This window comes from Calypte anna, chromosome 2 (genome assembly GCF_003957555.1).
Source record: "Calypte anna isolate BGI_N300 chromosome 2, bCalAnn1_v1.p, whole genome shotgun sequence".
Classification (NCBI taxonomy): Eukaryota; Metazoa; Chordata; class Aves; order Apodiformes; family Trochilidae; genus Calypte; species Calypte anna.
In genome coordinates, this window is record NC_044245.1 from 43,322,922 (window position 1) to 43,346,347 (window position 23,426).

Below are 23,426 nucleotides of genomic sequence, written 5' to 3' on the forward strand. Positions count from 1 at the left end.
TTTGTACTTAGCAACTGAACTTTCATCAGTATCTCATCTCCACCAGTCATTTATTTCCTGTACATTAATGACTTCTTCCAGCTCCCAGTCATTTATGTGTTTATTTGACTTTCCAAGTACTGTTGCTACTTTTACCATCTACACTTCAATTTCAGAATTCCAGTTCCAGTGCCACAAAATGGCACAAAGCCCAACAATTTTCTCTAGATACAAAACTTTCTTTTCACCAACAAGAAAAGATGGGCTTATCTCACAGTTTAACTTTAAAATAGTAAATATAAGGTCCTCTGAACTGTGTATGGGAAGTCTTTCCATCACAATACAAGAAACAGGGCTAATTCATAAATACCCAGGTGGCAGTCTTGACTCCTCCTTCCCCAAACTCCATCCCAACTGGCTTTGAGCATAACTAAAAAATAAAAAGATTGTCCAGGCAATGTGTAATTCTTGTAGTTTTTGTGAATACTGACTGATGACAATACTCATTCTGTTCTTCTGCAAGAATAATAACAACAGCCTTCAGAAAAATAGAAGACCCAGATTAGAAGACATAAACCTTCTTCTAACCCCATGCATCTTACTATTACTAAAGAAGGATTCCTTGTAAAATAAGCACTGAGAAAAACTGAGACCTTTCATCCATGCCTGACAGTAATCTGAGCTCAGAGCTGGAGTAAAAATACACCAGTAATGCCCATCTTTACTTGCTACCACTGGCTTGAGTCTTGCTAGCCAAAGTGTCCAATACAGCATTTTGAAATGCTCTAGTTTAGATTTTCTGTGCAACTAAACTGAAGTTAGTTTGCCTGTGCAGAAGGCAGTTTGTAAATAGAGACCATCAAGAAAAACTGCAATAGTTTCTGAGGTCTATAAAGCATATACCCTTACATCCCCAATATTTTTTTTTTTGTACAGAAAAAGCATAATAATCTTTTCAAGGAAAAAAACCAACATGAAAGGCTGCCTGGTAAAAAAAGATTCACATCATCAGAAAAATAAAAGGTTCTTATAGCTTTAAAATAAATCCACTGATCTAAAATCCTACTAAAATACAGGAATTCTGGTGAACGTCAGACACGACACCAGTCCAAGACAAGGACTGCAATAGAAGACACTACAAACAACCTTGGCAAGAGAAGGGCTTCATGGCTTTGCTTGGGCAACAGGGGCTGTTGGTGCTGAATCTATCAACAGGCAAAAAAATGTCCAATGTCTTTATACATACTATTCTACAAACAGACAGTTTACTCTGAGTCATTTGGTATTTTTAAAATGTAAGCATACTACAATTTAAATAAAGTTTAATACAATCTTTTCCTTTACCATTTCTTAAAATTTGAGGAAAGAAATAACCCATCTTATAAAACAGATTTCAGTCACTTTCTATGATGTATAATTACTTACATTGAATCCAATGGATAACCATTAGCTACCACTTTTTTAAAACAAGTCAATGAAACTGAATCACAATAAGCAATTTCAGAAACAAGGAAAGGAGTTTTTTCATAAAATAATACTGTGTCTAAGAATCTGATTAAGATACATAAAACAGTAAAAAAATCCTTTTTTTCTCTCCACTGAAGAGTTTAAATACAAATGCATGTAAATTCCAATTCATCCTCTCACACCATGAGGCCTGAGAAAAATAAACTGCAGACTCACCATACTATTAGTTTAAAAACAGGAATCACCTTCTGCCAGAAAAAACTAGCACAAGAAGTACGAATATTTTATCACTGTGAAACAGAATTTAAGAAGAGGTGGCCATAAAGACAAGCCACTTACAGCAATATGAGTCATCTGAGTAAGAATAATTGTTGCTGGTCTTCCCCTAACAATTCAAAACAGAAGCCTGCAACCTGCTACATACCAGCACAGTTCTCTTGGACCTCATGAAGAGAGACTCTGCACACATTGATACTATAAATTTCACTGTGAACTCTTTTTACTTTATGTGAAAAGAGTTACTTCTGAGTAACTCTTGAGTAAGATTTCTTGGTTCTTATCTTCATTATTCTCAGAATGAAGGAATAAACCCATCAATACTAAAGAGCCTCTCTCCAGGATGACTCAGACAGACTGGAAAGGTGGGTTAGCAGGAACTTCATGAAGTTCATTATGGAGAAGTGCAAGGTCTTGCACCTGTGAACACATACCCCAGGACTGCAGATCAGACTGGGATCCACTTGGCTAGGGAGCAGCCTTGTGGAAAAGGACCTGGGGGTCTTGGTGGATAACAGGCTCGGCACGAGCAAACTGTGTGCTGCAGCAGCAAAGAAAGCCAACAGGATGCTTGCACTAACAGAAAAAAGTTTGCTATGGCCTTTCAAATTGCACTGCAGCACACACTTAAAAGGAATGAACACAACCACCTTTTAGCATCTTGTAACAACTCCCAAAATGGGGAGATGCTGGAAAATTTCAGTACCTCTCTGCTGCAAGGTAGGAATCCAAGAGAACTAAATTGGGCGCATTCTCACTTCAGCTGGAAAATCACAAAACCAACTCAAGAGTAAAGCACTATGAGGGTGGTAAGAGAAACATCTTCCAGGTAACTGGACATTGTTACCAATAAGACCTGCACCACAATGCCAGCAGAGACTAACATATAAAGGAAAAATAATTTCTGTTTTCTTTTAGTGCATTGTGAAAATTAACAGAATCACCTAAAAAAATCTGCTCTGCTAAATATAATAGTATTCAAACCTGAAATTCAAAGGTAGCTGTTTTCCAGTCAACAGAATGTTCCTGCTTATTTACCAGTAAGATTAAACAGAAAAGGATAATCTTTAAAATAAAAATATATTCTTAAAAACCACTAAAACTGTTAAGAAGACATTTGTAGTCCAGAAAAGTACACAGCTCTCTCTTGTCTACTAACAGTGAAAGTACTAAATGGCTTAGGCATTAGGATACGTGTAGAGTTCCATGTATCTGGATTTTGCCATACTTTGTCTGGTGTAAACTTGCTGAATCCCAGCTCTTAGGTCATCCCATATCTGGTCAAGACCAATCTGTTTAAGTCCATGTGGGTTCTGACTCCTATTAGATGACATTTTGTAATTCTTTGAAAGTCTTCCAGTGCAGTTAGCTTGAGATCTGGTTATTCCTCCATTAGAATCACAAGTCAATTAACATTCTAAACTCAATTACAGCGACTCAGCGAGATAACTTTTACACAGTGACGTTTCCCAGGAAGGTAGTCTGCAAAAGGAAAAGAAAATATACACATTATGTGACAGTCCAAATTCATTCACACTAGAGGAAAAGATACAAAACTAATTATTTCACTGAAACATTTTCACTCATACAGATGAGAAATTCATTATGAGGTCTGGAAGACCAGCACCAAGGAACTTAATTTTGCAATTGAGCAATTTACTACAATGTGACTGTTAGCACCCAGATCTGTCCAAAGGTACTTAGGTCACTGCTGCTGAAAACAGAAAACTAATGTTAATAAGAAAACACAACAGTAAAAATCTTTCCAAGCAGCAGACACTATCCTACTAAGAAGTGTCTCCTCCCTATGCAACGGTAAAACTCCAGTTTTGACCTCTGAGCAGCAGAAAAGATACTAACTTTCAGGATATACACTGTCATTGGAAATTTGTCACAGCCACTTATAGGCTACAGCGTGTTCCACTCCCAGTTTCACACTGTTTTAAAGATGAAATATTCTGTTATAACCTCCCTGTCCCCCACCCTAATTATCTGTAGGACTTTTGCCTCCTCTCATTGACCCTAAAAAGACCAACTGAGATGGAGACATTTCTTCAGTTACTTTAGTCAATGACCTCTGTCTTACTGCAGTAACACAGAAGTTACCACTCCTCATAGTCCTTTACTATTCATCATTCATAAGCATTTCAATCTCAAAACAACTCAGAAGCATTTTCATTATGTTAATCTGAGCAACAAGTACTCTCTCATTTCAATCAGACAAACTGTTTCTGCAGCTGATTTTTCTTTTTACACAAACAACAGTTACCTAGAAGATTAAGTGGAAAATCAGGAGTTTAATCTCTGTGTACCTTATAAAACACACACTTTGAAATTTAATCTTGCCATTCTGTTTCTGCAATTATAGCAAACTGGTTATTAAAAGCATATGGGAACAATATATCACCATGCTGAAGTATAAAACAGATCATACATTTTTAGTATTTAACTACTTTCATTTCTGGAAATTGAATGTGCTGCAGTACTAGTAACAATGAACTTTCACAGCTGAGCAATGGAAGCCAGAAAGAACAAAGGTCCACGAGTGGCCATTTGCCTCTACCACAGGAACCACTCTCTGCACGTTAACACACCCATGATCTTGGACTATGGTCCTAAGTCAGCATACAATACAAATGCAAGAAAATCAATTCAGTGTCTACAATCCAGGAGAGAAGAAACTTCTTTGTTCCTTAGACTGAGTACTACCTGAACTCTCCACACAAGCAACAGAAGGCATGGTTACAAAACTACAACTCTACCACAACTGCAATCTGTGCAAAAAGTAATTGATCATTACTCACTTACAAATCTTCAAAAAGCAGGCAGCCTAAAACTAGAGTGTGAAACTAACACAAAAAAAACCCTAACTGTATAAATGTTCATAACTGCCAGCTACCAGAAAGCAACACAACCATTGCAATAGCTCATGACTGGGCGAAGGTCCTTTACCAGGCAGCTCAGGGACAGAAGTGACAGCCAGCTTTACTCAGATGCCTTTCCAGGTGTCAGCAAGAGGAAGTCACCCTTCCATTGCAAGTCTGTGGTAAGCAGCTGCCCAGCAGATCTGTCTCCCCTTCTGTGACAATGGAAGTACTTAACTTTCTTCTCTAAGCATCTCCTAGTTTTTATGCACATCTAGGAATACTACCTTTTCCTACATTGTTTAAACTCAAGGTGTTCCTCATTCACACTGCACTAATTTTCCTTCCAATCCCACTAAACTAACCTCTATATCTAGGCCAGGATGCAGCCATCAAAAACAATACCATGAGGAAGCTTTATTTTTACTTTTTTCTCATGCAGTCCACTAAATAGATAATATTTTCTTTATAAGGAATATATTGCACTGCATTTGACAACCTTACCTCACTATCCTTTGGATAGCTTCCAATTTTAATTTCTTAATTACAGACATAAATACAGGATGACAGCATCATGTCACTAACTTTCCAGACTCAAGTTAATTACTAGTAAACACAATTGAGAAATGAAGCAATAGATTAATAATGTTATAAACTGCTACTACTTTTGCTTGCAGATAAAAAGGAAATGAAATTACCTTAACAGGAGTAAAATTTCACAACATAAAAATAACACAAAAACGAATTTATGATAGCAAGCATTTGTACTTGGTGGTTAAACTAAGCCATGGTGTTACATGAATAGATGGGGGGAGGGTAAAAAAGGCTTTGTTACTCAGCACAGTTGTTATCTGCAAACACCCATTCAAAAGATGAAGTTCTGTTTCACAAGAAAAGCGTAATTTGATTTTTCAAAATTATTTTTATGGTTCATGCACAGAAAACCCTCTCCTAGACAAACAATTCTGGAAGGTCAAATCTGGTCCACAGTAGTTACACAACATCTCTTTCCCCAAAGTCCTAACTACTAAAAAGACAGAAAAGAGACTTCAGAAGCCTAAGACTTCAGAGTGCTTGGGCTGTGCACAACTGCCAACAGAAAGGTGCCCTCCTGAGAACCATTAATTGCTACGGGTGAATTAAAACCTCAGCATTAAGTCATAACCTTTACATCAATATAATCTCTCACTTTCCCAAGTGCTGCTGGCAGGACTACGTACAAGTCATTCTTGAACTGATTATCACTGTGGTTTCTTGCCCAAACAGATGAAACTTAGTGATAGTAGCCAGTCCTTCAAAGGTAGCCCTTTCCTCATGACAAGAGGAGGACCTGGAGACAGAGACAACTATAATCAATCCTTTTCTCTGAAGGACTTGTGAAACCTATGAAAGGATCTTGGCCAGCATGAAGGTGAGATGCTTAACACCTGGCTGCTTCAGTGCTGGGATGGTAGGGCTGGTACAGTTTACCTAAATAGAGAGAATTGAGTCAGACAGTAAGACAAATTTCAATAACAACCTAATAACTACCTGTGCCAAAGGCACAGAGTAGATCATATTCCTTACCACACACCCGCCTCTTGAGAGGCTTGCTAAAAACCACTCTGGAAGCAATGGTGGTGGAACTTTCAAAAACTGGGACGAACGTTTAGCACAAGCTACCTGCCTAGTTTATATCAGGGATCAAGCCAGCCCTGCCCAGACAGTGTTCTTACACACAGTAGATGGGAATAAAGTCCCTGATGTATACAAATGGAACCTACTGGGAAAAATCAGTGGACTTCTTCACCCCTCGGCAAAGGCAAATCTATCCATAGGTTGGCTCTGCTCAAGGCTTTGGAAACACCTGGTGGGTAACACAGGAGTATGGTAAGGTCCAGCATGTGCCAAAAACTTTAGCCAAAAAAACCTCAAGCACACGGTAAAGAATTAGGGGTAGATTGTCCTGGTTTGAGAGGAACAGGACAGAAAAACCCTGCCTGGGACACCACCAGGAACTGTGCCTGTTAATATGGCAGCTATAATGAGGAGCAGCTGAGCCTATGGGAGGTATGGCCTCCATGGTCATGTGACCTAAATGAACCAATCACATTATATCTTCTCATGGTGCTTAGTATAAAGATAGCCCTCTTGGGGGGCTTCTCTGGCTGGTGTGCTAGCTGGGTTGCTGCTGCTGCTCCTCCTCATTGTTTCCTCACTGGAGAAGGACAACATTAGCCTAGATGGGCCACCTGCTACCTACTCACGGTTTTTCAATCTTAAAGTCTCTCTCCCTTATTCCCTCCTTCCCTCTAGGAGGGAAGCAGGAATAACAGAGAGCATTTTCACTGCCCAGCCACTGTCCAAACCATGACATTAATGTATCTTCTCTTACCAAAAATGGATAGTTTCACATATAAACCACTGTAAATTATACAACCTACAAACCCTTAAGATTCCTCTTGAAGTCATGCAAACACACACTTTTTGAAATGAAAAGTACAGAGCTGCAAACAATATGCCCCTTGAACAATATACCTCTCCACTGCCACTTAATCTAAGACAATCTACATGATTAAGCAGATAGAAGCACCTTTCACCTTATAAATTTTAAAGGCAAAGAAGTAAAAGATATTTCTTGGAAAAAAATAGTAGGTTTAAAAATTATCTCTCGAATCTTATAGAACCCAAGTTCCATTCTAGCACACATTTATGTTTGGTGGAATGGAGAGAGTCAAGACAAATAATTCTGGTGGTCCCTATAGCCACTTGTACTCACAATTTATGATACCAAAGACACTTTTTATATCCATGTGTCATGGCTTAGCAGTTTGGGCAGACCAAAAACAAAAGGGCAGAATTAGTCTCTATTCCCACCCCCCCACACTGATAGGAAAGATAAGAGGGCAATAAAGACTGGAGACTTGAATCTGGAAATTGACAACAGCTGGAGACAGATTTACTTGCACAAGGGCAAGGCAATAACATAAGAGACAAAGTAACAAAAATACAAATACATAGATACAACCTGGTCCCATTGGAAGCAGGGATAGGTGGCTGAGGGCCCCTTGCAGCAGGGCCAACTCAGGGGGGATCCACGGCTCTTCCCAGCACCTGCCAGGTTTGGACTCTGAAGAGCAAGTGGAGAGCTGGTGGTAAAGGAGTGCAGGGGAACAGCAGCACAGCCAGGAGATATCAGAAATAGAGAAGAGGAGCTGCCGATCTGCCTGACCTTTATAGAATGTGGGCAGGAAATGGGAGGGAGTGGAGTCCTCTGTGTGCTGCCACCCTGAGTCTGAAAGCCCTCCTTTAGTTCCTCGAATTCAAACGATGATACCATGTACCTGCAAACTAATTACTTTGTGTTTATCTGACTTCACTTGAGGTTACTATTATGACCTAAAAAATATAATGTAACATAGCTTAGTTGAGTCATGGTCCTTCATGCAACATTTTATAGCACCAGCACTTCTGTGCTGAAGTATTTTAGGTCATTAAACATACAGACTATAAACTAGGCAGATAGTTTACCCTTATAAAGTAACCATAGGGCAAGACTACAAGCAAGCCTAACACCCTTAAACCCTTCACATGCTACAGGTGTGTAACTAATAAAAACCTGCAGATTCTGTCAATTGCAGACATTTCCACTGATCTGCAGCAAAATGAAGCCACAACTACTCTAACATAGTTATTCAATAAATCATATTAGTACCATATTATTAATAAGCCAATAAATCATATTAGTACCAGAAGAGAAATATTATAATATTAAAAAGGAGAAAATATCAAATATCTTAAAAATTATGCAAATGAGAATGTTCACATCTATTACAATTTTACTACTACAAAATACTGAGTTATATGTAGTGGGAAAAGTTTTAGCACATCTTTTCAACTGATTAAATTCAGTTCATCCCATTATGAGAAACAGGCAGATGTATACATGCACACACTCCACCTTTTCAAAAGACATCTGGGTGGTAAAAACATTCTGTGCAACATTTTTTAAAAACAAAGTCATTTCTAAGCAAAGACAGGTCAATCTACCAGCAGTGTAACACCAAGTTGTGTAAAATTGGTGTTAGGTTTGAGCACTTCCTACTTCACCTCCCTGAGGTAAAGCTCTTTATTCAGGGTTTCTGTGTTCTTTCCATACCCCCACTATGTTCTACCACTCAGATCAGTGATATCTGAAGCATTAAAAGGGGTACACCCCTACATTTATTCAAATACCAGTGACAGAGTTGCCAGCTAAAAAAAATCTTTTTTCCTGGATGTGTTCTTCACAGCTAGAAAGACACCAAAATTCACCTTCATTTTCAAACTTAAACAATAAACAGAAGGAACTTGGAACTGCAGTTTTTACACCTTTCTTTTTTAAGGATAATGTTACAGTAATGCAATAGCTTACACAAAACAAAAAACCCACAGTATTTGTGCTGCCTAATAAATAGACTACCAAGGTTTGCTGATGTATCCATATAAGCAAACTCTCCCTTTGCAGCTTACGTAAACTTTTGTCAGTATTAACAGCCCTGCCAACACGAAGTTTCCTGCTAATCTTACAGCATCAACATGACTTTTGATAATAATGTAAGGGACTATATCCTTAACACTACCATATGGGTAAAACTTTCCAGGTTTTGTTTGGCCATCTTTAAGACAGGTCACATTTTTCTGTTCAAGTAATCCTGCTGTACAACATTTTTAGACTGCTCCTAAACTGAACATGTACTTTATAACTATAAATACATAACTATATATAAGGTCTCAGATTTACCTGTGACACAGAAGGACACAGACCTTACAGTGTTTTTTAACTGGGATACCATTGATAAGCTTCATATCTTCTTAAAACACTGATTATGCTCAGTTATTAAACTTTGGAAAAAAAGATGACTGCAGACCAGAAAAAGAGCAGCACTGAGTGCAAAAAGAATCAAGTCAAGATACAAGTGAACTGAAGAGAAGGAAGAAAGGCTTACACAAGACCAAGTGCCTTGAGTATTCCTGCTCTCTAGCTCTAAACCATGCATAGACACAAGCTGAATTAAAAACCAAACAAAACCCATAAAAGCCTCAACAACAAGACCCAACAACAAAAGCAAATACAAAGAAGCCTGGAAGAACAACATACATGAAGGGTGATTTACATGAAGGGTGATTTCTTGAATCAGCCAGGAAGATGCAGGATAAAGGTGGCACTGGGGGAGTCACTGTGCATCACAACATACACTTTCATACTGATATCTGTTAGGAATTTTCACCTGTAATAATGTTTCCATACAAAGTTTTGCCATGCTCTTGGAAGGTGGTGATTCCTATCAGTAACTTTTAAAAGTACTAACATTATTAACAAGCATAAACCAATTCTGGCTGGAATCTCTCCCCAATAGCTTGCTAATTTTACAGCAGCTTTCACCTTGATACTTCTGCAAGAGCTCAACTGATCAAGGCAACAGAGCTCACCACCTCAATTTATCACTAAAGGCTATGGTCACACCAACTCATCTTGCAGACTGTCTGACATGTTCAAACCACAGGGGTATGGCTTAAATACTGAAGCTTCCTCCTATATTCTCCTATAATCACCTTCATGCTAATGTTTCATTCAGAAGCTGTCAGCATTTCAACTATTACATAGTAAAAACAGACTAAAAGTAAGTACTCTTGCAGTTCCATTCATTTCCTGCTTATGACAAAATCACTACCCTGTGAAAGATAACCTATTTGCTTTTATTAAAATCAGGTGTACAGTAACTATACAGATATGTCTGCTAGCGAACTGGATTCCTGCTATGGTATGGTAATGGTACAAACACTGTTACAATGAACCATACAACTTCTATGTATTTCATTCCAGATGCCTAAATATTGACAAGGTGTAACTAGTCACTTCCACAGCCAGCAATAAAAAGAACTATAACTTTCTCATTAAAGTCCAGAAAGGGATCCATACATGATTTTTCTCATTCAGTTACAAAATGAGAACTGTAGCAGTCCTAACTCATAACAAAGACTTTATACCTCACAAGAAGTTAGTTCCGCGTAACTTCAATGTAATTTTCAGCAATTTTTAAATCATTTTAACCTCTAATGACTGCAACAGGCATGCCTGGTACAGAAACAGAACAGTTTAGTTAAATGTTTTAAAAGTTCAAATTGATGCACATCCCTAACAGACACACTTAAATGCTGCTTCTTGTTGATTTAACAATTGTAACAGTAAGTTTTAAAGCTAAGCCTGCATTAGAATATAATAAAAATCATTATTTAAGTATATATAGAGATACTACTATTAGTGGTGGTACTCCAGCAAAGTCACAATTACATAGTTAAAAACTTTTCCAAAGCTATCTCTGAAAAAAAAAGGTAACACAACAGTGTTTTCTTACAAAATTGCAGGAATCTTAGAGAAGTATTTTCAATTGTACAATGGAAAGTTTCTCCTTTGGCTACCCAGAAGCAAGCAGAACGTTTGCTGAAGACATTATTACTATGATAAACAAGATGGAAAGACTAGCAACTAACAAAGCAAGAACTGTTTCTAACAACTGTCTTTTTTCCCTTTAATTCAGTACTCTGAATTTTAGATAAAACTTCCAGATGACAGTCTCAACTACTGAGACTAGAGGAGCTTCCAAATTTACATGTGAAATTAAGTTTAAATTACAGAGTAAACAGGGTGAACTAAGGCCACAACATCAAGTTATTGCCCAGCCTTAAACACACAGAGCAGCAAAAAGCAAAGTCACACCAGATGTAAATTAGAAATACAAACAAGAAGCTTTAGAAGAGTTCAGCTATGGCTGTAACTGCATTCCTAGTAGCAAAAATACTTGTACCTCCCTGCTTTTATATTTAAAAAAATAACTTTTGTCTACCTAATTTATTAATGAATTTAGCAACAAAATCACCCCTATCTCCATGAAAATGGGATAAGCATATGTGTCTTCAAAAGATCAGTACCTGACATTACAGCAGAGTAAGAAAGCTGCCCATGCTGCAAAAACATTTGATCACCATGCTATACATGAAAAAAATGTTTCCACATCTCCCTTACAGGAATACTAAGTTTGAGACGCGAAGCAACATTAAGTAGAGCAAACCAAATGAAATACAAAGATAAGGGACATTTTTATCACCTATATGTACTTCTAAAGAACAACAGAAATCAACAATATTGATACTCAAATCTAGTGCATGACTAAAAACACCTCAGAGGAAATGTATTTGATTCTCTAATTCTTAGCACAAGAGTCAAGAAATGCCTTGTACCCACTAGGCTCCAAATCCGGAAGAAAAGGAAAATACATAACTTTTACCCGAGTTTTGGGAAGAACATCAAACTTATACAGTTTATTCAAGAATCGTATATGGTTTCGGTTGGAAAAGACCATGAAGATATCTAGTTCCAATATCCTGTCATTGGAAGGTACATTTTTCACCAGATAAAGTGTCTCAAAGGCCCATTCAACCTGGCTTTAAACACCTCCAGGAAAGGGGCATCCACAACTTCTTGGGGCAACCTGGTGCAGTGTCTCAGCAACATGACAGTAAAGAAAACATTCAATCTGAATCTACCCTCTTCCAGTTTAAAACCATTGCCTCTTGTCCTATCACCACATGCCCTGGTAAACAGTCTCTTACCATCTTTCTTATAAGCCCCTTTCAAGTATTGAAAGGCCTTAATAAGGTTGTGTGGAGTTTTCTTTTCTCCAGGATGAATAAACCCAAGTCTCTCAGCCTTTCTTCTAGCCCTCTGATAATTTCTGTGATCCTTTTCTGGATCTACTCTAAGAGGTCCATGTCTGTCCTGTGCTGGGTAGCCCAGAGATGGACGCAGTGCTCCGGGTGTGGTCTCATGAAAGGAGAACAGAGAGGGAGAATCACCTCCCTTCACCTGCTGGTTATGATTCTTTTTGCAAGGGCAGGATACAATGGGCAAAGGAGGTAGGACAATCTTGAGGCTACAGAGCAAGAGAGCTCACCTTTGGAAAAAACTGACATATTACACTATACCAGTTTCCTGAAGTGGAAAATGAAATTATTATTTTCCTATTTTCACAGTAGCTTTCAATCTTTTTTTTTTTTTTCCAAGGTTCACAGATTAAGAGCATTTTAAAAATATTATACTAAGTAAAGGGGAATATAATTGATATTTGGTTTATTTAAAAGTATTTGATTTTGACCTGTATTATTTATATGAGGTGGGGTAGCAACATGCAACAGTTCACTGTTGCAGCATCAGGATCTGTGGGCAAAAAGCAAAGTACTCACTGGGGCACACATTTCCTAAATCAGTGATTTTATCAGCAGTTGTACTGCAACGATTCCCTGATTTAACATCACATAGTACCCATGCTGGATAACACATGTATGTAAATCTGACAATGTTCCATCTCTGTGGTTAAGTTAAAGGTTAGAAGTTACAGCACTCTATAAAGGCAATCAGCTCAGGGCAACTTTATAACCACGAGTCATTTAGTCTGTAACAGGACTGAACTGCTGAACTGTAGAAACAACAGTAGTCAAACTGTAATTCTTCCACTACAAAATCTGGAACTCCTACAATAAAACAGGAAGCAAACTCAACAGTTCTCTATACGTTTCCAACAGCTACAGTTTTTCTTGCATTTTCATTAGTGGTTCATTAGTGAAAATTCTCCTTCAGCAAGTAAGGGAAATTCAATGGTCTTCATGACAATTGAGAGGAGGGGAAAAAAAAAAAAAAAAGAAGAAAAAAAAAAGTTTAAGGTTGCACTCTGTATAGATTACAACTTTTACCTAGGCCTTTAAAAATTGCTTCCAATAAACAGTTATTTACATGAAGATCATCTTGAAAAATATACTATTTAAAAAAATTTTTACTAGCTTACTCTTGCAAAAAACAACGCTAGCACTTAAGTATCCTGTTTAAAGCAAGTTCATGCATTCCTAAAGCACATGTACAACTTCCAAGACCAAATTTTCCACACTCTTTATTCCAGCTCTGTGCAGCTGGAAGACTGTACCGACTTGCAGGCTTCTGGGACTGCCTAAGCATGTCCTTCTGGCGTGCTAATCCAAGTGGAACACCACCCTGTTTCCCTCCTTACGCACACAAGCAGACCCTGTCGGACAGCACAGGAAGTACAGCGGCAGAACCATGCTGCCGAACTGCTGCACTTCACAGTCGACCCAGAGACCTTACAGTTTAATCTGAGTCTGCCCCTGGCAAATTATAAAATCCTGCTTGAAAAGCGCAGTACACATGACACTGGTATCCACCTGTAACACAACTCCATCACTTCACAATCATGACACAAATTTTTTATGCTAGGAGTAGTGTAGGTCTCCTCTCTAAAGCTGATGGTTTTAAAACTTAAAAACAACAACAAAAAAAATAAAACAAAATTCAATGCCAGGAGGGAAGACCCCAGTTATACCTAATTCACGCAGCCATTCACACCCAGGATGTGACTCATCATTAATCTTGGCCCTACAGAAATAATTGTGAAACACAACATGTGAAAAGCAGTGCTCTGAGATCTTAGCATAAACTTGTAAGGAATCACTTTTTAAGCTAAGTATCCAAGATAACTTTCTCAGAACATGCAGTATTGTTTTCACAACAACACAGCTAGAATGTAAGACCTTGCACCAAGACTAAGTATAAGCTAAATTCAAAAAAGCCACCCCCAAATCCCTATCCAAATTAGGGTGTGCATCAATTTAGTTTAAATTAATTTGAATTATTTAAAGTAATCTGTTTTTTCACACACCAACAGTCTAAGCAACAGGCCTAAGTTATATGGCAAGTTCAAACCAGTGTAAAAAGGACTAAGGTGGAAGAGGAACCATTGAGTTAAACCAGCACAACTATTTTGTCAGCCAAGAAGCAGGAGACAATATGCCTAAGTAACAATATGCCTACACTAAGAAACTCTTCTCCACACAATCCTTGGACAGGCAATGGAAAATTTCTTCCACAGGGGTAATTCAGATCAGAAGCCTTTTTCAGTTGCTCTGAGGTGTTGTCAAGTTCCTAGGATCTGCATCAGCTGAGAAAATAAGCTGTTAATGCTAGGCACCAAACCTGGATTCTAGAGTCAGGTGTATAAATTACTACCCAAACCAAGTATGTTCTCCGTGCCTCCATGGGACAGTAACGTCCAGTGTTTTAATTGCATATCAAATACATGGTGATGATATGATTGACTGTGAAAACTAACCAATCTCAAGAACCAAGGCAACTAAGAAAGACACAAAATAAAAAGTTGGACAATCAATACTGAGTAATAAGAGAAGTCACCAAGCAGAGGGAAAGGACTTCTTCCTAGTAGTCACCAGGAGAGGAAAAAAGTGTCAATGCAACACAGACACCTAACTATCAATACACACCACGACCACAGTTTACTGTGAGCATCCCTGGAGTAAAAACTACACACCATGGTACCTATGGAGTACCATAACGCTTCCCCAAAGCAGATGCATCCCAAACACTCTTCGTATAAACTAAGTATTGAGTTGCAATATGGTAGTACAAACAATATATGGGCTACTTTAAGTTACACGGCCACTAGGTATTTCTGGACCTCATGGACCATTCCTTCTAGTCCTGACAAAAGGATTTCCAAGAGAGACTTTCCCCCCTCCCCCCCCCTAGGCTAGCATTAGTGTATTAGGGGGGAGGTATATGATTATATATGAATACATATACTGGGGTTAAGGCTGTCAAGGAGGTCAGTAACAAAAAAAATGAAAACAAACTAAAACAGGTAAGTAATCTGTGTCCTCCTAGCGCTAACTGCCAAGTATACATAGGGTTAAATTCCTTTCTTCTCAAAGACACAGCTGAAGGATTTAAATACAAAGAAGGGGAGACAGTATGTGAGTCTACAAAGGAAAGAAAAGAGTATTAGGTGAGATCACAAGGAAGGTTTTAATGAGAGGAACACAAGATCAGATGGAAAAAAACCCCCCAAAACAAAAAAAACCAATATCATGAAGGAAATAGTTATTGGGAGGAAAAAAAATGACAGGGGAGAGGTAACAGCATGATAAGGATGGTAAGGGACTTTAACTTGAAAAGGAAATAAGAAGAATGGGAAAAGAATCCCCATAAGGACACAGCTTTCAGTGGCTAAGTTACCAGGGAACAAACGAGGTGATTATTTTAAACGACAGAATCTACAGGACTAGTCATCTGGATGGAGGCAATAAATGCACAAGCACACAGATAAAAGGTTACAGAGGGCACCTTTTCTGGTAAGGCCACAGCAGTAGGTGGCATCAAGACGAAGCCTGGTGCACAGTCCTTGACAATGAGAAAAGCTTAGAGAAGGTGACAAGGAGGAGCTCTGGGAAATATCCCCCCAGCAGCTACGATGGTGCTGGGAACACCAGGCCATTTCTCTAGGTACAATTAAAGAGCTGCTAGACATACTTAATTGTCACTAGGGTTCTGCGGATGGCTGAGATACGAGCAGGTAAAAGGAGGAGCCACAGAGGATAAGAGGGCCAGAAGGCAGGTGAACACCCAAAACCAGTCCCTAGTGAGGTTATAGACGAAAGGTCATGGTGAGAAGACAGCAGAGGCCTGAGACAAGCAGGGCCCAGGATGTCTGGGGTGGGGAGTGCCGAGGCCAACGGGGACAGCGATGGCGCGGGAGGACGGGCCCGAGGGGCCGGGGTCTAAGAGCCCGCGGAACGTAAGAGAAAGGAAGGGGCAGCAACCGAGGTGGCCCCAGCCACGCTGGGACATATTCGATCCGGCACAGGCCGGGAGAGAGAGAGCGGTCAGGCCGGCCTGCCGGTAAATTCGGCGGGGCCAGGGCAGCCGCCGAGGCGGGTTCCCGGCGCCCCAACGGGGGCGATACGATGCAAATTTCAGTGCGCAGTTCCTGGCGTTCCCTCTCCGACCCGACCCGAGGCTTCTCGGGCCGGATCTGCGAGCGGGCCAGACAACAGCCTCCCTCTCTCCGGTGCCAGGTGCGCGCCCGGGAGAAAAAAGGCGAGCGGACGGGCAGGCCGGGCCCGGCCTCCCCTTCCCCCGCTCCCGCTCCCCACGGCGTGACTCAGTGCCGGGCCCCGCTCCACCATGCCCGCACGGCCTCGGCCCAGTAGGGCCACCTCCTCCGGAGCCGGGCCCGGACCGGCCTCACTGCGACACAACACCGCGGCCTCCCCCCACTCACCAGCATCGCGCGTCCCGCAGAGTCAGGCCGCGTCCGCCCGCCCCTTCCGCCTCCGCCAGGCCCGGATCTGCCGCCACCTCCCTCCCTCCCTCCCGCGCGGCCGGGAGAACGTGGAAGCACCGCCCCTTCACGCCCGCCCCTCGCCACTCCGGCCCACGGCGGCTGAAGGCTACTCGGTCAGCGGGGAGGTGCCGGGGGGGTCTTCCTACTGCCTGCTCCCTCCCCTTCTCAGAAGGCGGGCGAGGGGTGCTGAGCAAGGGGGGCCAGAGAGAGAGGAGGGAAGGAAGGGGAGCGGGGCGGCAGTGCCTCGGGGTCTCTCAGTGCCTGCAGAGCCGGGGGAGCTCCGGGTGAGCTGAGAGCGGCCGCTTGCTCCCCCGAAGACACGAGCTGGCGCAGATCGGGGCTTTGCCCAGCCGCACTGGGGCTACCGAGGGCTCTGGCCGCCCACTCCCAAGACAGGGTTACCGGGGCTGGGCTCCCTGTCACGGAGCCTGCCTGCTGGGAAGTCAGTGGCAAGAGTGACGGCCGGGCGACTGTCATCGCCTCTGCTGCCCGGTCCCTACCCTGCCCGAGAGGTCATCGCTTCGACAGCCCCCGCACCCTCCGCGGGTTCAGTCCAAGGCTAGAAGAGCCGTCAGATGCGTTGTAGGATGGCACTATTACCCGTGATAAGAATTTCCTCCATCCATAACTAGGAAGCCGCTTTTGTATTTCTGAGAAACACGGCTTTGTAGCGAGTCCCCGACGTGCTGAGCCGCAGGATACGCCACCGCGGAACCCAAGAGGATGGTACGGCTGTGTCGAGCAAGTGTTAAACCGAGCTGCGAGGCTCTCCTCTGAATTATTCACATCAAGGGTTATTACCTCGCGGTGAACATTACACTGAAAACTTTGATGGTGGTTGAAGTGATGCCACAAATATTTCTGTACCTGTGAATTTCAATAAGAAAACAGCTTGGAAAACAATATTGCAGAGAGAAGAGTAGGGTAGAAACTGAAAAGAAAGGCAGTTTTCTTGCTCAGCTGTGTCCTGGTTGGAAGATGTATGAAGGTATTTGGTCTGACTTGTTTGGGGAGAAGCAGCCAGTTACACAAACATGTTTGCAGCCTATGAACAAGTTGAACAAATTTAAGCAGAAATACCCAGTGTAGGTAATTAATTTATTCTGATAAAATACAAACTAAATAGCATGTTGGCATCACTTTTATGAGATGGGCAGTTGATTTTTCTTTGTACCAGTATGAAATAAATAATACAAAAATCATACCAGATTTAAGACTTCTAAGAAAAGCACTGCTTTGAGTCACTTCTGCTTTATTTATTCTGGCAGACTGTGGAGTTGTATCGCTAGAGCTGTGCTGCTAAGGAAAAGAACAAGATTTCCCTGTCCTTGGTTTTGTGCTCTGCAGCATGCTCTCACGAACCATGCTGATTTTCCCTGCCAAGATGAATTCAGATTGATCTGAATTATACTTTAATACATTTAAAGCAACTCAGATACGGTTATAAAAAGTTATTATCCTCTACATTGGTGTAAAGAATTCAACCCAGAAAATTCAATAGCTTTATAGGAAGGGAAAGAGAAACAGGGAAGCAATAGGTAGAAGAAACAGAAGAATGTCTCACTTGCATTCAGGTTCCACCAGCTGTACACCATATTTGAAAACTGTCCTTCTCAAAGCTAATGATCCTTAGTCACGTAAGTGCTTGAAAAAATATTTCCCTGTATGATAATGCCTTACTACAGCATAGCCGACTGAAATGGACACAAGCAAAGTCATTGACACAGCTCTTCTAATGAAATTGCTGTCTTAAGCACGTGAGAAGCCCCATCCTCTAGAGGAACCGGTTTGATGTATAGGAGGGACACTGTCTCAGTCAACTGGATGTCATGTCATTGTAATGCGTATATTAATTTTGCCCATGTAGACATACTTTGCAAATACCATTCCTAGGTGTGACTAAATTTCTGGCTTGCTAACATATGTGAGTTGTCCTAGAGGAGAGTTTGTGTTAGTCATGCTCAGTGCTGCATCAGCACGGGCAGTTCTGCATGGTGTATTAAAAGACTGGGGAGAGTTAGGGCAAGCAAAACAATCCATGGGATAAAGGAACCATATCCAAAGGAGGGTAGACTGATCATAAAAAATAAGGGCTGATCTTTCAATCTTGGAAAGTAAGTTTTGGCTGTATTTTATAGCAGTTTTATTTACGCAGAGGTAAAGCCACCATTGTTTTAAAATATTAAAATAAGGTCATGATAGATCCATGGATAGGCAAGTAAAGTGGAAGGGAAATGACAGTAAGGGAAGAAAATAGAGGTCGAAGGAAGGTCTGAATTAGCAGCATCCTTCCCTAAGACTGGGGTTTTTTTGCTTTTGTGATTAACTGCAACAAAAGCTTGAGCTCTTGACAGTTCAGAGTGTTGAAATATTGATAGTTATTTCATTATTTTCCCTAGGGCTACATTATGATATGTGTACAATTTAAAGAGGCATGACACAGTTTTCTGATTTTATTCATGCTGCTGATTGTTTGGTTGGCACTGAAAATTCAGGCCTTAAAAATTCCTCATTAGATGATTAGACATAGCACATAGCATGGCTAATTCATACATCTGTTGAAAGACTTCCAATAGCAGGATAAGTGGTCACAGAGAGAAAAGGGAATTGAATGCCAAAATAAATATTACTAAATTAATCATAGCAGGATGACATTTTAGATTGTCCAATGGAATTGATGTGCTTCACATGAAAGGAGAAAATCCTCCCCTAAACTGAGGCAGCCCAAATTTCCAGGACAGACATGAAAGAAATCCACTCAGTTTCTACTGAAGTGAGATTTCAGTGCTGCTGAGAAGTACCTGGTTTTAAAACAATAAAATAGTTAATAAAAAATTGCAGGTCTTGCACTTGTTGCATCAGCAGTGAATCAAGACACATCAAGCAAGAAAACTGTCATGACAGCGTTTGCTGCTGATGTAACTAGGAAGCTCCCTTGGCGAAGAGGAAAAGCCTGAGTCATTGAAAGACAAGGGGTGCAGTGGCTTCTAGTTTATTAGTACTGTAAGAGGCTGGATGGATGGGAAGGAATTAATTCCATGCTAGTTGTGTCTGCCATGACTGTCTGAAAACAATGATTGTATTACCTCCTCAGTATGTCCAGGAGTACAGGCTAAGGCTAGGTGATAACCAGATTTTTGCCACATTTCCTGTCAGGTGCTGTTGTGCTTCCATTGAACTCAGGCTTGCAAAATAAACAAAACAGAGAGAAGAAATATAGCGAAAGTGTTTAACGAAACAAGGTGAAAAGTTGCTTTTTGGAATTTACTGACTGTAAGATATTCAAAAGAAGAGAATGGTCAAACACCACATGATGTTTTCTAACATAAACTACAGCCAGCTTGAACATAAACAAATATTTCTTTGATTATGATACTGACACAAAAGGAAAAACAAACAAACAAAAAACCCCCAATAAACCACTCCGTTTTAGACTCCATCTTGTAAAAAATACCTCTGAAGAACTAGATAAAGAAAATTCCTGTATGACAGTAGCTAGCCTGTAAGCAAAGTTCTCTAAGATGCCAAGATTGTTACTACTTTTTATAGAGAATGTACCATGAGAAGACAGATAACAGCAGAGAGGTCACTGCTAAACTTGTATTTATCTTAAAGGTTAAAAACTATGCTACAGAGATTCCTGATTGTATCCATTCTTTTTAATCAGTGGTAAGGTATTTAATATTTTGAAATCCTTCAGATGCTCCGTGGGCTCACAAAAGGAGAATGACTTCTGGAAGCTGCAGTTGAAGACCTCTTCCAAAACTATTCTAGACAGCAAAATTTGTACTGCAGCTTACACTGGATAATATGCTTCTCACTAACCAATAAACTTATTTGATTCATTATAGCAGGGTTTTAAAGTTACATTACAAAATGCAACTAAATGTATCTCCCAAATATTTTCAGTCCTCAATGAATTAATATATGAAGTAAAAGCCTGATTTGCACATCTGATTTTATTCAAAGGTATGAGAACTTTAACTAGTATTATTTTCATCTAGGTTACTTTGTCCAGTTTTGTAAGTATGCAAACAAACAGTGAAAGTGATGAAGGGAGACTGCTATTTACTTTCTCCCAGGAAAATTCTTCAAATGCTGTGACAACTAAGAAAATGTAAATACTATTTGTTTGAGGCAATAATAAAGCAGAGCTAAAAAAAAAAAAAGTTGTTATTGGATAATTTGCCCTTTAGAATACATCTAGATACAGAAAATCACTGAATACATACAGCTTTAATAAATTATCTTGCACTTTGAAAGATCTGGGAAAATGGTACTCTGAGGGAACAACCTGTGAAACTAAAATTAATTCATTAAATAGAATCTCCTGAATTTGAAAGTGATTATAAGGATAAAGACTAGGTGGAGAAGGGAAAGAGGAGATTTAGCAAGCACCAGTATTGAGAGCAGACTCAGCACTAAGCCAATGATATGGACTTCATTGTGAGTTGGATGTGGGACTGGAGCATTCCCATCTCACTTGGCAGTCCTAGTGGATAGGGCACTGCAACTCTCCTTCCTAGCCTGATAAATCTCCTGATAAACATGCAAAAAGAATTGGAGTGGTGTTTCCTAAAGTCAGAGTGTTTTTTTGTTGTTTTGTTTTCTCACAACAATGTGCTGGATAGGTAGAGACTGATTAATACAGCCAGGTTTTTGATGATGTGAAAGTGAGGCTGCTAGCATCTGCTTTTAACTCTATGGGTTAAACCAGTCATATTGAGTACAGCACACTTTCTTCACTGTTCTTCCTTGAGAACTGATGAAGGCTCCTCAGAAGTTTAATAGACTGTAGCAGGAGGAGCCTTTCTTGCTCCTGAGGCTCGACGAGCTGCTGACCTCTCCATTGCCTCACACAGGAATGAGCTGAGCTTCCCTCTGTGGGTGTGTGCCCCACCTTTATCGGTCCCCTGGTAATAGGGGGCCTGTCCCAATCAGGCACAGGTGGACTCACACCCACTCTTTGGCAACTCGAGGCACCTGGTTTATCTTGTTTCTCTACATTTCCCCCCCTCCTTTTTTTTTTTCTTACCCCGGTTTGCCCTAGCTTACAAACATTTTAACATTGATTACAGGATACAAACATTTTAACACAGGATACACTTATAGCTTACGGGATTTAACCCTAGCTTACAAACATACAAACATACAACACTGATTACAGGATTTTTACAAACATTTAAACATTTTACACTTATAGCTTAAGGGATTTAACCCTAGCTTCTAAGACTGACACAACACTGAACATTACACTTAAACATACAAACATACACTTATAGCTTACGGGATTTAACCCTAGCTTACGCAACACTGCTACTGATTACAGGATTTTTAGGCAAACCATTCAATATCAGCCCAGGCACTTTTCACAAAGTCTCTGCCTTTCCGACTTGAGTTGTTCTTCTCCCTCCTGTTTCTGCTCTTCTCTTGGCTTCCCTCTGCTCAGGGGTTTCCGAAGAGAGAATCCTTATCTTGGCTTCCCTCTGCTCAGGGGTTTCCAAAGAGCTTGCTGGTTCCTCATGGGATTACGGGATTTAACCCTTCCTCATGGGATTCCATACCATGGGATTCCATCCTCCTTGCTTCCCTCTGCTCAGGGGTTTCCAAAGAGAGAATCCTTATCTTGGCTTCCCTCTGCTCAGGGGTTTCCAATCCAAAGAGCTTGCTGGTCATCAGGGAGAGTGTTAGCCCAGGCACTTTTTTCAAATCAGGGAGAATGTTCCTGTTGCCAGCTCCTTACACTGCTGCTTCTTTAGATGTCTGTATGTTGCCCACATTCTCCACCAAATGTAGCAGGACAAATCTTTCTTCAGGGATCGGTGCCTCAAGGTCTGAGTAGGTGTAGCAGTATAGACTTGAGAGTTGTGCTCTAAGTCTATCACTCACATAGTGGAACTAGCAAGATCGGACCGTGGCTCGATGAGCTACCAGCCTCTCTTGTGACTAGCCCAAGAGTGAGCTACCCGGTGGGTGTGAGCCTCACCTTTTATTGGCCCCCTGGTCTTGCACATGCTCAATAGGGGGCCTGCCCTGATTGGGCACAGGTGGATTTGATACCGGCTCACACCCACTTCTCGGTAATCAGAGGCGTCTGATTGCTTTGTTCCCCTACAATAGACTTACTCTCAAATCCATTTTTTGGAACCCCTGGAATTCTTTGTATTGTACATGAATACGATGGATTTAAACTGAAGTTACTATAAATATGGTGTGCACATCTCACACACTTAAAATCTATATATTTTGAGAATTGTATATGTGAGAATGCCTGAGTGAAAATTATGAGGTTCTGATTAATGGAATCAATCAAACTTCTCACAGACTTCTAGGGAAGTTGTATGATGTATGTTAGGTGTATGCTTCAATAAAGGTTTTTCTAACTGCAAGTCAAAACAATGTGTTTAAAAATTCTTTTGCAACCTGGTGAAGAGGCATGGAATTTTCTGGATACTCTGCATTTATATAGTGGATAAGGACCCCTTAGTGCATGTTTTTTTAATTTTTCATAGCCAGAAGACTGGGTGCTCAGTCATATATCCTCAAGTCTCAGTGGCAGATACCTTTTCCAAAAATCTGGGAGACTGAGAGGCCAGCTTTCAGTGGTTTTGTGTGC

General features: G+C 40.6%; 1 protein-coding gene across 1 annotated transcript in view; it reads right to left on the bottom strand.

The window, feature by feature from the left end:
* Positions 1–16,863, bottom strand: part of CUL1 (cullin 1) — a 41,042-nt gene extending 24,179 nt beyond the window's left edge. Inside the window, exons 1-2 of the mRNA XM_030445648.1 lie at positions 16,748–16,863; positions 2,917–3,204 (exon numbers count right to left, since the gene is read on the bottom strand). Coding sequence (XP_030301508.1) covers positions 2,917–3,056 — 140 coding nt within the window. The 5' untranslated portion in view covers positions 3,057–3,204; positions 16,748–16,863. The remainder of the gene's footprint in view (positions 1–2,916; positions 3,205–16,747) is intronic.
* Between the last annotated feature and the right edge of the window lie 6,563 nt (positions 16,864–23,426).